The sequence below is a fragment of the Camelus bactrianus genome, chromosome 5 (genome assembly GCF_048773025.1).
Source record: "Camelus bactrianus isolate YW-2024 breed Bactrian camel chromosome 5, ASM4877302v1, whole genome shotgun sequence".
Classification (NCBI taxonomy): Eukaryota; Metazoa; Chordata; class Mammalia; order Artiodactyla; family Camelidae; genus Camelus; species Camelus bactrianus.
In genome coordinates this window covers 96,848,318-96,862,493 of record NC_133543.1, presented here as the reverse complement: position 1 = coordinate 96,862,493, position 14,176 = coordinate 96,848,318, and the positions used below count along the sequence as shown (strand labels likewise).

General features: G+C 36.6%; 1 protein-coding gene across 17 annotated transcripts in view; it reads left to right on the top strand.

The window, feature by feature from the left end:
• TRIP12 (thyroid hormone receptor interactor 12) overlaps positions 1-14,176 on the top strand; it is a 132,737-nt gene that overhangs the window by 106,286 nt on the left and 12,275 nt on the right. For 12 of the 17 annotated variants that reach the window (XM_045517427.2, XM_074364448.1, XM_074364451.1 and 9 more), the window contains 8 exons: positions 1,465-1,637; positions 2,068-2,141; positions 2,223-2,422; positions 3,088-3,215; positions 4,585-4,736; positions 5,529-5,671; positions 6,865-7,021; positions 8,299-8,397. In XM_045517427.2, the coding sequence (XP_045373383.1) occupies positions 1,465-1,637; positions 2,068-2,141; positions 2,223-2,422; positions 3,088-3,215; positions 4,585-4,736; positions 5,529-5,671; positions 6,865-7,021; positions 8,299-8,397 (1,126 nt within the window). The remainder of the gene's footprint in view (positions 1-1,464; positions 1,638-2,067; positions 2,142-2,222; positions 2,423-3,087; positions 3,216-4,584; positions 4,737-5,528; positions 5,672-6,864; positions 7,022-8,298; positions 8,398-14,176) is intronic. The other 5 variants (XM_074364446.1, XM_074364447.1, XM_074364452.1 and 2 more) reach the window with 1 other exon arrangement.

Sequence of the window (14,176 nt, the reverse complement as noted above, 5' to 3'; positions counted from 1 at the left end):
AGGCTTACATTTTGTCGAGGTAAAGTGGCAAGAGGTCTTCTAACATCTTGATCTGCTCGAAGAACCTTCATCTAAAAGGACTAAAGAAATTAAATATTCTGAGAAGTGAATCAAATACTTCTAAAATCACACCCTGCAATTTTAGTTCTTTAAAATCACACCCTGTGTCTTAAATATATTTTGAAAATATAAAGCCTGGTGACTATGTTGGCAAGTTACAATAGGTGTAGTTTTCCTTAAATTGATACACTCTTATATATATAAAGCTTTTACCTGAGAATTTTGTAGACGAATGGATAATAAAATATTTACATTCTGTGCAATAATGTAATTTTATATGTGACGTTTGTATTTTGATGGGTTTTAACAAACAAGTTTTTATTTTGAAATTTTACTGTTTTAATAAAACTTTTTTCTATAATATAGTAGTTTTGTAGGACTCAAGGAGTGCTACAGAAAGAATTCACTAAGTTCATTGTTTTTACAGAATGTTATAAGCTTCTGAAATATTAATGACTAGCCATCTTAAAAATAAAAAATCAGTTTGGTTTTAAAAAAATAAAATCTGGTTGTTTTAAAGACTTCTAATAATTTTGATTGAATTAAAAACAATATGCATTATTGACTAATAAAGTGATTAGTGTGTACTAGGTTTTTTCTGCTTTGAAATTTAATGTAGAGTGATATTTAGTTTTAATTGCTGTGCTATCTTAGAAGCTTTTATGAAATAAGGGGACACTTTCAACTGTGTTTGAGAAAACATGAAGTTTTCCATTTCTGTCTAAATTGGTATAAAATAGCATATTTAAATGTGTATATCAGTATGATGGAATAGTCTTTCCCATTCTCTTATTTGCATGCTTTATGAAACCTTGTAGATAACCTCAGTTTAAACTTCTCTGTATCTTACTCTTGTCAGCCCTTTTCTTGCCAGAAGCAAGCAATTAAATATTACCAGGTCTAGACTTTATAGCTATTAAACTGCTTCATTCAAAAAAATACAGCAAAGTAAAATTTAAAGGTTAGTTTTTAAAGTAATTTTGTAGCTGAAATCTTTGAAAGGAAAAAAGAGTTTATTGTTTGCCTAACTAAATTCTGTTTAAAAACAACGGCAAAATATTGCAGAAGTGAGCGGGCTCTCAAACAGTTCAGAAATTTTTATTCCGGATGAGTAATTCAATTCAGTGGTGAGGTGTTTCTGCTCAGATAGATTCATGGTGGGACAGAGATCCAGTGTTGATTTAATGTTTTCATATTCCTGTGTACACATCCTCTTTTATTCTTGTTTTATCATAACTTTTGCTAAATAACTTGGAATTGCTGGCTTTACTATTTACATAACTGGTAAGTGCCGCTTTGTACCTCAAGAAAATGCAGAATTTGTATTATCTTTTATTTTAATTAATTAATGTATGTTGATTTTGAAAATAATAGAATAACTTTTTTTTCACAAATTATCTTGAGCTTTTCTCTCAACAGAGGATCACAGGCTTTAAAATTTTTCAACACACATCAGTTAAAATGCCAGTTACAAAGACATCCGGACTGTGCAAACGTGAAGCAGTGGAAGGGTGGACCTGTCAAGATTGACCCCCTGGCTTTGGTACAAGCTATTGAGAGATACCTTGTAGTTAGAGGTACTTTCTATATGTGTATTGTGTGTTTATATGTACATTTGGGGTGAAATTGCTGTTAAGGGGTTTTATCTATGTATTTCCCTGTTAATTGCTGCTTCTGTCTAGCATCAGGACACTGTGTTCTTATCATTTATTTTATATGTAGTGTGTAGAAATATGTTAAACTTCTTAGGTGTTGACTGTTTACCTGGGTGATGAGCTAATTTATCCTGTTGGACTGTAGTAGAAATGACATTTTGTATCTGACAGTCTTCTTGGATCTTTCTGCTTTGTAGATCAAAGTGTAATATACAAGTTTTTCCAGGAATATGTTAGATCAAAATGGAATATACCAGATTTTTCTAGGAATATGTTAGTTTAACCAGTATATGCAGACTTTTGTTTGCCACATAAAATTGCTAGAAGTTTAACAGAGTTTTTGGGTCCTTAGGGTATGGAAGAGTAAGAGAAGATGATGAAGACAGTGACGATGACGGCTCTGATGAGGAAATAGACGAGTCTCTGGTAAGGTACTATTCCCACCATGTTTTAATGTATAAAGTTCAGGGCCAATAGCTTAAATGGATTTTGTTTTGCTTTGTTTAGGCTGCTCAGTTCTTAAATTCAGGCAACGTAAGACACAGGCTGCAGTTTTACATTGGAGAACATTTGCTGCCGTATAACATGACCGTGTACCAGGCAGTGCGGCAGTTCAGTATCCAGGCCGAAGATGAGAGGGAGTCCACTGATGATGAGAGCAATCCTCTAGGAAGGGCTGGTATCTGGACAAAAACGCATACAATATGGCAAGTCTGAAAATGATTTTGTTTGGTTTTTCATCAGAATTGATACTGTTTGTGTGTTTTGGAATTCCTGTTACTCACTGGCTTGCATCAGGAGTGCATAGAGGAGACCCTAAATCCTATGTTTTACTATTAAAAACCACTACAAATGTTTCATCGTGTGTGTGTGTGTGTGTGTGTGTGTGTGTAACTTCCTCATTAAGTCTACTTGAAAACATATTTGGGTGATAAGTAATAATTTGCATCTACTTTTCTAGTAGCTTGATTTCAAGTCTTTGAGTAAGACAAAAATGTCTTAAGATAATGTCATAATTTTCCTTTAGGTAATAGGCCAAGTTTGGCATCTCTGAGCCTTCAGAGGCATTTGGGTGCAGCCTCTTGCATTGTTGATGAATGTCTACTACTTATTTAAAGAGAATGATTCTTCTCAGAACCATCCTCTGCCTCCCCAGGAGGGGGCCCCTCCTAGAATGGTGGTCTTTAGGTGGTCTTTTCTAGGAAGCAGCTTCATTGGTAATTCTCCACATCCACAGCCAGGGAGAGATAGGATGGACCTTAGAGAGTTGTTCTGGTAACTCAGTGGTGTCTGTGGCTTGCACTTTGGCCTTGTAGAATAATTTGCAATTTTAAAGTCTACTTTTGGTTTACATACTCTCCTATTATTTTAGGTACAAACCCGTGAGGGAGGATGAAGACAGTAATAAAGATTGTGTTGGTGGTAAAAGAGGAAGAGCCCAAACAGCTCCAACAAAAACATCCCCTAGAAATGCAAAAAAGCATGATGAGTTATGGAATGGTAAGTTGATATGTAAAGAGGAAAACAGATTGCATGGGGCAGTAGTCTTCCTGTCTTCAAGGTTTAAAAGAGTGATTTATATCTAGTAGTAAAATGTTTTAATATAATTTATAAAAAAAATTACTACGAATGTTTGGTTGCTTTTAATTAAGCCCCTGACTTTAATATCTAGAAAATGAAAAATTAAGTATCTGCAAAATTAAATTCGGAAGGAAAATTGGGGAAAACTTATGAAGAATTCATACTTCCATGAAAGCTAAAACAAATTCATTAGTAGAACATATTCACTAAAGAGACTGGTCATTGGCAGATTGGCCCTTAATTTTTATTGTCCCTATAATAGTATGATCTAACAATTATAGGAGTAAAAAGTTTTCCCAGGTAATAACTACAGAAAGTAGTCGTACCCCCTCAAGTGACTTACCTTCTTTTGGAGTATTTCCTTAGTCTAATTTTGCTCATTTCTTCCCCCTCTTTTTTATATGATAGTAACAAAGTCTTACCGTTAGACTGTGTTCCTTGGGGACCACCCCCTTTATTGGGGGTTTCCCAGGATTGGGATGAGATTGGTGGTGATGAGATTTTCCCTGGTCCACAGAAATAAGGGTATTGTAGCAGGTTTGTTTTTGTTTTGTTTTGTTTTTTTTGTTTTTTTCATAAAGCTGAGTTTGTTCTATATAAAAGGGTCTTTATTTTGAGATATGTTTCTATGTTTTTGATATTAAAATTTGCCCTCTCTTTTATGCAGTGATAGTGTTGTGATTTTTAATTTCTTTGCTTGGTAAAAGTAAATGACAAAAGTTTCAATCCCTTACTTTTTGTTGTTGTTGTTCTTTTGTGTTTTTAACGCTGTTACTTTATGAAATCTAAAACCAAAGGAATTGCAGATTCTGGCACAGTCTGTCACGTCCTAAGCCTTGGATTAAATAACCAAATCTCTTTGATCAGATGTACAACTGGGGAGTATTTGTCTATCTTATATGGCCATTTTAAGCTGGATATGAAAAATCCAGGAAATTTCTGTAACACGTGAACTTAAATTTCAACATTCTGTCTTTACTCTTTTCTGGCCATTTTTTGTTAGCTGTTTTTCTGCCATAAAGGAGAAATGCAATGGAGTCAGTTTTTCTCCTTTGTAATATGTGGGTATGGGAGGGAAAATGAATTTGTAAGCCTGGATGATTTGTCTGTATGATAAAAAGGAAAAAAAAGATGTTCAAGCTATCAGTACTCTACTAATAAGATACCAGGCGTTAAATCTCAGTAGCACTTGTGATTGCTATTTTAAGCGTGATGAGATGACACTGTCTCCTTTGGCTTCGCCTTTCTAACTTTGATCAACATTTAACTTTGATCTCCTGCCCTCTAGATGGAGTGTGCCCATCAGTATCAAATCCTTTAGAAGTTTACCTCATACCCACACCACCTGAAAATATAACTTTTGAAGACCCGTCATTAGATGTGATTCTTCTTTTAAGAGTTTTACATGCCATCAGTCGATACTGGTATTATTTGTATGATGTAAGTAATGTTGCTTAGTTTTTAATTTTTCCCTGATGTCTTGTTCATTGCATGTAATCTCATAGTTTCTGTCTATTGCTTGACCAACTTCCTGTTGTACTAGAAGCAGAAACAGTGATTCAGCTGAACAGCAGGGATCCTAGCCCAGTGAAGTACAGTATACTCATCAGTGGGAACAACTTTTTTTTCCTGGACCATGTTCTTGGATTAGTTCTCTTGGCAGACTTGTAAAATATTCTCTAGCTATAATTTATAAAAGTAAGCTACAACATGAAAAACTGAATGTGAATTTATTATAGTTAAAAAATCTTAGGTACTTTTAATTAAAAGTTCATTTGTTTTAAGTTAAGATGTATATTAATTAGAACTCCAGTAAAAGTTGAATGCTATCTTCAGTACTTACAGAATGTAGGGAAGAATGAAAGTGTTGGTCTTGTGTGAAACATTAGCTGCTACATCAGTTGGCACCAGAGCTGGTGCCAGTGGTATGTGGGGGGTTAGGGTGTTTCAACCATGCACTGTAAAAATTCCCATTGTGGTGGGAAGGGTGCGGGTCAGTGGTACAGCACGTGCTTAGCATGCACGAGGTCCTGGGTTCAATTTCCAGTACCGCCATTTTTTTTTTAAAATTGCCATTTGGGTTGGAACATACAGTGAGAAGGTGTAGATATGTTGGAAACCAGCGGGTGAAATCTAGGCACTCTGTATACATATTTGGGAATAAAAGAAGAGATAGTGAATAAAATCCTAGTATTTTACTACATAATAGACTTTTTTCCTAACATTTTACAGAATGCAGTGTGCAAGGAGATTATCCCAACTAGTGAATTTATTAACAGTAAGTTGACAGCAAAAGCAAATAGGCAGCTTCAAGACCCTTTAGTCATCATGACAGGAAACATCCCAACATGGCTCACTGAGCTAGGAAAAACCTGGTAAGACCCCCACTTCTGTAATGTTGGCCTTGGGAGAGTTACCACTGTGTTGGTGTTTATTTATTTCTATACAAAAATATAGTCTTTAGTGAACCTATTTAAATATGTTGAGTTAACATTGTCATTTTTGATCATAGCTTGCTTAATAGTGTAGATTTAGCATCCAAACCGACTAGGTGAAGGTGGCGGTTATAGCTCGGTGACAGAGCACATACTTAGCATGCACGAGGTCTTGGGTTCAACCTCCAGTGCCTCCATAAAAAAATAATGAAATGAAATTTATGGAAAGAAAAAGGGATGAAACAGACTAGGTGAGCTGCAGCTGGTCTAGTGCCAGTCTGCTTGATCGTATGTGTGTTTGTATATGAAATAGGAAAAAACACAAGGATATTTGTCTGAGGAGATTCAGTCCTCTGCCGTCATCGGACTGGACTCCAAAGATGGAGCTGGTTGATTCTCTGAGTCCATTTGGGCCCAGCCTTCATCTTCTGAGACTCTAGAACTGTTGAATACAGTGGCCACTAGCCACATGTGGCTATATTTACATTTAGATGAATTAAAATGAAAGAAAATTAGAAATTGAGTTTTTTAGTCACACTACCCACGTGCTCACGTGGCTACCTGAATTGGACAGGATAGATATTGAACGTATGGACCATTACAGGAAATGCTCTTGGTAGCTCTGTGTCAAGAAATACCAAAATCATACGTTAGGAGGCAGCAGGACCTGTGTTACTACAAAGTTCTTTCTTTGAAAATAAGCCTTTTGGCAGTTTTGAGTGACTGACAAGTGCCAGAATGAACTTAGTAAAACCGTTACTTGGGTGTATGTGGAATGGGGTGGTTGGCAACCTGGTAAAGTGGTGATTGTATTTTAAAATTTAGCCTTCACTAGTCGTGTTATACTTACAAAAGGTCTTTGGGCAGATTAAAGATCATCATGTATAGACTTGATTTTAATGGTTGAATTTCACATTTCATAGTGAATGGCTGCTTAATACATTATTACTTGTTTACTAAGAAAGTGAATGCAAGAATTGTGAAAATTCTTCAAAATTAGTTTGAGTAGACCATTTTTATTGGTTATAATTATTATTTTGAATTGTATCAAAAGTTGTTTCTAATATAGGGGTTTTTTTTAATAGTTTCTGATTCTAATTCAGATAATAAATTTATATTGCATCTTTTTACAGCCCATTTTTCTTCCCTTTTGATACCCGGCAAATGCTTTTTTATGTAACTGCATTTGATCGGGACCGAGCAATGCAAAGATTACTTGATACCAACCCAGAAATCAACCAGTCTGATTCTCAAGATAGCAGAGTTGCACCTAGATTGGATAGAAAAAAAGTAAGTTTCTCCCAAAAGTATTTAAAGATAAGTTAAACTGAGGTTTTCAAAATAATAAAACTAGAAATGAGGAGCATCTCATTATCCCTGTTCGTTTAGAGGCTTGTCTTAGTCACAGTCATCTCTTCCCTTATCTTTTATCATCTGTGTTGCTTCTCTTTTTATTACCTGTGTTAGCCGTATTGCCCTGTGAATTTCATGGGCTCTCTTCTTTATCCTCCAGTAAGAGTCCTTTCCCCGCAGTTTCTGTAATGATTTCTACAATTGTTTTTCTGTTGTAGTCTCCATAACTCCAAGAAAGAATCTTCTTTTACTGAGGCTTCCTTCCTTTTCTTTCTAAATTAGAACTCAAAGTATATCTCCCTTTTATAATTGATCCTTTACGCAGTAGGTAGAATTAATCAGACCCACTTCATTCCCTTAACAAAATCCTTGATGTATTTCATGTCTCTAGACCAGTCAGCCCTGGTGCTGCTGACTTCATCTTGTGCTTCTAATCTTGGCTCCACACTGATAGCTTGAAACCACACAGCCCCAGGCCATTTCCATCAGAGACCAGACCTACTCTTCTGACACTGCTCTGCCTTATACTTAGGACTTCTCTGTTCATCTGAGGATTCTTGTTCAAGGCTGTAGTCCTAAAGACTTTATCTCCAAAAGTCTCCCATTAGTAATGACATAAAAAGGGGAAGTGGGAAGAATGAGAAGCAAAACAGAACAAAACAAAAAACATTGTATTTAAAGCCTCCTGTCTTTATTTGTATCATTTGGATTTCATAAACAAGGTGTTGGCAGCATTTGAAAATCTACCAAGATCTTTCTCATCACCACGAATCTCATTAGTAGATGTCTGTAGTAGTGCTTACAGGATCTGTGCAGGTCAGAGCCCGTAGGTTCCAGCTCTCCTGTCACCTCCACACCCATTTCTCCATCATCCGACTATAAACGTACCCAGCGAGATTTCCTGGAGCTGCACCCTGAATTGCATTGATGTTTGACAAGGTTACAAAGGTCTTTTCTTTTCCAACTTGAATTTTCTGAGTTTGCCGTGGGCTCAAGATGATAATTACACTCACATCTAGCTTTTCTTCATGTTCACCAGGATGCTGCCGATTTCTGTAACACTACAGCTTCTTCTTAGACCTTTTTCTGAGATGTGCTTTTTTTTAAGAAATAATTTTTAACAATTGAATTGATTTTTTTTTTTTTTTTGCACTGAGAGAAATAATGCCGTCTGTTTATTAAAGTTTCCTCACATGTGTACTTGGACTTTGCAGCGTACTGTGAACAGAGAAGAGCTGCTGAAACAAGCGGAGTCTGTGATGCAGGATCTTGGCAGCTCACGGGCTATGTTGGAAATCCAGTATGAAAACGAGGTGAGCTTCTTAGTCTCTTGACAGTTTTTAGCTTGACTTGTACTCTTGATGTCACTAGAGCTTCTTGGTGCTGTGAAATTCTACAAGACAATTGGGAAATTTATCTCAAAACTTGGAATCTACTCTGTTCTTTATTGAATGATCTGTTCTAAGTTCTCCATCTTTTAAGCTTAAATTGCATAATAAAAGATGGGTTTTTTTCCCCCTACATAAGAGCAAATGTTTGTGTAGTCTTTAGGTTGATAAAGTAAAAGGTTTTAAACATAACTTTCAAAATGTTTAAACTGCATTTTTTAAAAAATGAGATACAACTCACATAATAAATGAACACTCCTAGGATACACAGTCTAAGAGTTGACAGATGTTTGCATCCTGTACTCACTACAACATCGAGATAAAGATCTCATCACCACAAGGAGTCCTTTTAGACCACTTTGCAGTCAGTCCCCAGCCCCTGGCAACCACGGATCTGTTTTCTGTCCCTACAGTTTTGGCTTTTCATGATATCATAATAAATGGAATCATGCAGTACGTAGCCATTTGTGTTCTCTCCTTTCACTGAGTGTAACGCTTCTGAGGTCCATCCAAACCGGTGCGTGTATCAGTTTGTTTCCTTTCACTACTGAGTAATAGTAATGGTCCCTTATGGACTTACTGTCATATGTTTATCTAACCATCAGTCGATTTGCATTTGAGATGTTTCCAGTTTTTTATGCTTAATAATGCTGCTGTGAACATTTGTGTACAAGTCTTTGTGTAGCCATATGTTTTTATTTCTCTTGGGTAAAAAACTTCAGGGTTGAATTGCTAAGTTACTTGGTAAGGTATGTTTTGACTTCATATGAAACACCAAACTGTTTTCCAAAGTAGCTTTCCCATTTTTTTTCCCACCAGTAGCATAGTATGTGAATTTCAGTTGATTCACATGTTCACCAACACCTGGTTACTGTCAGTCTTCTTAACTTTAGTTATTCTGGTAGGTTTATAGTGATATCTGATTGTAATTCTAATTTGCGTTTCTCTGGTGATTAATATCTTTTTATTTCTTACTGCCCTCATGTATCTTCTTTGGAAAAATATCCAAGAATTCTGCCTACTTTTTCACTGAGTTTTGCTTTACCAGAGGTTTTTAGAGTTCTTTATATATTCTGGATACAAGTTCTTTATGAGATAAGTGTTTTGCAAATATTTTTCTATTAGTCTGTAGTTTATGTTTTTATTTCCTTATGAAATATCTTTGAAAGAGCAGAAGTTGTTAATTCTGATGAAATCCATTTTATCAGTGTTTTGTGTTTTTTGTTTTTTGTTTTTTGTTTTTTTACTGGTTTATGCTTTTTGTATCCCAATAAAATTTCCCTTAACCCATGGTCTCAAAGATTTTTTTCCTATGTGTTTAATAGTTTGAGGTCTTTTACTTTTTGAGGGGTGGGTAATAGGTTTGTTTGTTTATTTTTAGTTTTGGTTTTGATGGAGGTACTGGGGATTGAACCCAGGACCTTGTGCATGCTAGGCACACACTCTACCACTGAGCTATATCCTTCCCCACTCAGGTCTTAATTTAGGCCTATGATCCATTTTGAGTTAATTTTTATGTATAATACAAAGTAAGGATTAACAGTCCCCTCTTACCAAACATAGGCTTTTCAAGTTTTCCAGCACCATTTGTTTGAAAAGACCATGCTTTTTCCTGTTGATGTACCTCAGGTACCTTTGTTGGAAATGATTTGATTATGAATGCTCAGGTTTGTTGGATTTTCTGTTTTTCTTTATTAATCTACACTCTCTTGATTACTGGAGCTTTATAGTTAGTCTTGAAACCAGGTAGTGTGAGTCCTCCAAGTTTGTTTTTTTTTTCCCCCGAAGTTGTTTCGGTTATTCTCAATCCCCTTGTATTTCCATATAAATTCTAGAATCAGCTTGTCAGTGTCTACAGACAGGATGTTGGTTAGGATTATGTTGAATCTTGATCAGTTTGGGAGAGAATTGATGTTTTACAGTATTGAATCTTCCAGTCCATGCACACAGTGTGGCCTTTCACTAATTTAGGTCTTTAACTTCTCTCAGTGTGCTCCATAACTGAAGTCTGAGGTCTCTCATGTACGTATTTTAATTAAGTTTGTTTCTAAACATTTCATGTCTTTTGATGGTGTTGAAAATAATATTGTTCTTTCTTTTCAATTTCCAGCTGATGTTAGTTGAGAGAAGAAAGTTAGTTTTTGTATACTGACTGTGTTTTCTGTGACCTTGATAAATTTAATTGGTTCTAAAAACTTTTAAATAGATTATGTAGGATTATTGTAGACATGGGGCTTGGGCAACTTTTCTGTAAAGAGCTTTGAGGGCCATCTGGTCTTCATCACAGCTTCTTAGTTCTGCCTTTGACGCTTCAGTGAAAGTGGCCTAGACAATACAAACATGAACAGGCATGGCTGTGTTCCGATGAAACTTCATTTATGGTCGCTGAAACTTGAAGTCATATTCACACATTGTGAGATATTTAGGAATTTTTTCAACCATTTAATAGTATAAAAACTGTTCTTAGCTTATAGACTGTACAAAAACAGGCAGTAGGCCTGAGCTGTAGTTTGCTGATCCATGTTGTAGACAATCATGTCATCTATGAAAGAAGACAGCTTTACTTTTCTTCTGATCTTTTGGGATGCTTTTAAATAGCCAGGCCTGTACACCAAAAGATTCAAATAATAATGATTTTTTTATATATTATGACTCTGAAGTATTGAGTCTCCTGGGAATACTTTCCTTCCTCTTCCTCTTAATTTTTTCTTAAGACAAAACTTAAGTTTTTGGACTTTTGAAACTCTAATGGACATGACATTTCCAAGCATTCCATTATACCAATTATTTGTTTATAATTACTAACAACCCTGCCTCTCAGTTTTCTTATCTATAAAATGTGAGTATATAGTACAACCTCAGAGTCGTGACTGAGTTCGTATTGTGAAGAATTAGAACAGCGTCTGGCTCATGATAAGTACTGTACAGGTTTAGCAGTTTAATCTACAATGCTATCTATAGTTAACCAAGTAATTTTAATCATGACTTTGGTCTTTTACTCATTTTCTTAAGCGCTTTCTCCCCCTTGTTAAGACTTTTGAGAAGGCAACAGCATTCAGTCATCAAATTGAAAAGTTTTAAGTAGCTGTGGACTGGGAAGTATAGAGTGTGCTAGAGGTCTGGGTGATGGCAGAGTTCCTGCACTTGAAGGGTCACAGTGTAGTTGGGGAGGCACAGGACAGAGGTACGGATGGGTGTGGCAAGTGAGTGGTGTAGGTACCAAGTGAATGAGCCTTTCAGACAAGGAGCACTGTCCCAGGAATGTGTGAGGAAGGCCATGAGGAGAAGCAAGCCCTTGAGTTAGGCCTTAGTGAAAAAGAGGAGGAGAGTTAAGGAGCCAAAGAATGTGGCTTAAACAGGATCAGGCTTGGTGGTGAATAGCAGACGGAAGTAAATGCTCTGGAGGTGATGGGAGGGGAGGCAGATGGAATGGAGACTTTGAATTCTGGGATAAGAAATTTGGATCTTTTGAATATACCCTGATCATGCCTATTGCTCAGAGGATGCAGTTCTTACATGTTTACATGCCCAGATTTCTTATTCATAAAACTGTAAGACCTTTGCTCTAGCTAACTTGGTCTGCTTGGATATTTAAACATGATTTTTGTACTCTTTTTTTTTTCCCTCCAACGTATTTTTCTCTTGCCAGGAATGTCTTTTTTCTCTCATCCTTCAAACCTCTGTTCAAAACTACATCTTACATGAATCCTAAGCAGGTTCCAGAATAGCATCACGCTTGATTGTTCCACAGGCCAGGATTGAATTGCTGATACAGAAATCATGATTTTATAATCTTCATTGATGGTTCTTACCTGATAACTCTGGGAAAGATTCCATGAGCTGACTTCATTGGGGAAGAGAGGTCAGGAAGAGTGCTGGCATTACATATGCATAGGGCCTTCGGCTGTAAACCAGATTCAACCATACAAGTTCAGCTGGTGGCCACCAGGAAGGCTTTCAGACTATCTCTAGAAGAGTCCTAATGCAAAATGTCAGAACAAAATGGGCTCCATTCTTGAGTAGAGATCATTGGTAAGCCAGCAAAAAAAACTGAATTAATTTCTGGGCTCAGAAAACCACCTAAGCCCCCCAAGTTTGGGGCTTAAAATGACCCAGCCTCCAGGATGGTACAAGGTTAAGAAGATGGACTGTGGAGCCTGGTCCTGCCACTTAGAGCTGTGTAAAGTTGGGCAAGCTATGTAGACTCCTCAGTGATATCCCAACAAAGGGCATAATAAATGTGCCTCGTGTTGTTAGACTCATTAAATGAGCTAAAATATGTAAACATAGCATAACCTGTTACATGGTGTATGTTAGTATATAAGCACTAGCTTTTGAAAGAAAAAGACTTCCTCTCAAAGTTTTAAGTAAGACAAGTTGTCAGACTTATTTGTTTCTCTGTTTTGTTTGTTTGTTTGTTTGTTTTGTTTTTTTTTCCCCTAGAGCTTTATGCTTTCCCTTTCTGAGGAGGAAGAAGACATTTTCCTCTATCCTTCTAGGTTCTTCTGGCTGGTCTCAGAAATTGACATGAGACAGATTAACAGGAGAAAATGAAACAAAGAGAGACCCAGGAGGTCTGAGTAACTCACCCAAATGGCCAAAGCCCTCATCTTAAATACCATCTTCAGCCACAGACAAGAAGTTGTTGGGGGTAGTGGTTTGAGATTTTAAAGGGAAGGAAGGCAGTTCACAAAGAGTCAGAAAAGCAGGTGTTTGCCTGGCCTAGCAAATATTTGTTTACCAGAGACAATGGGACACAGCGTGGACTCTGATCTCTAGGCCTACTTTTCCCCCACATACCTACCCATACTCTTTGCAGATACCTATGGTGATAGCTCTCTGTTCCAGGAACAAACCCTTTATCTAAGTTCTTTTAGGCAGTGAGAGGATAGGTCAAAGTTTTTTCCTGAGTCTTGGGCCTTGATTGTTTTTAGCTCTAAATAATTCGCATGCCAAAGAGACATTTTAGGGCGTGGATTTTGTATCCCTACATTCCTTTAAAAATAAATGAAGCAATACCAGAGTACTTGTCTTCTTCATGGAGTAGCTGGGGAGAATGAAGTTACCTGAAAAAATGAGGCTGATCTACAAGGCTGCTGACCAGCCCAGTGTAGGGGTCACTTGCCAGAGCTGATATGGCCTGGTCCTTCCACCCTCACAGAGACTTTCTGATGAAAGTGTTTACAGTGGTGCCCATGTCATTTACTATTTTAAGTCAAGTCCATTTTACCTTTGGAAATAACAGTATTTGGATGAAGAAAATAGGCTGTTCTGATCTATGATTTCTATGTAGCCTGGGATTATTGTGCTAAAAGGAGAAAGGATTTACTGGCTTTAAAGCACCATCTGATGGATACCAGGAGTTACTGCAGTCTTGTCTTTTTGCCTCTTTTTTCTGCCTTCCTCCAATGCTTAGGATTCAGTGTAGAAAAAAAATATACAAAGTCCTTACTGTCCTGGAATTTTTCTTTTAGTTTGGAGAGGCCAGAACACACACAGACACAATGTACACACATATGTTAAAATGTATGCTGAAGAAAAATAAAGCAAAATAAGAAGATAGAGCCAGAAAGAGAAAGAAAAATACCACATGATATCACTTATATGTGGAATCTAAAAAAAAAAAAGACAAATGAACTTATTTACAAAACAGAAACAGACTCACAGACATAGAAAGCAAACTTATGGTTACAAGCAGGGGAAG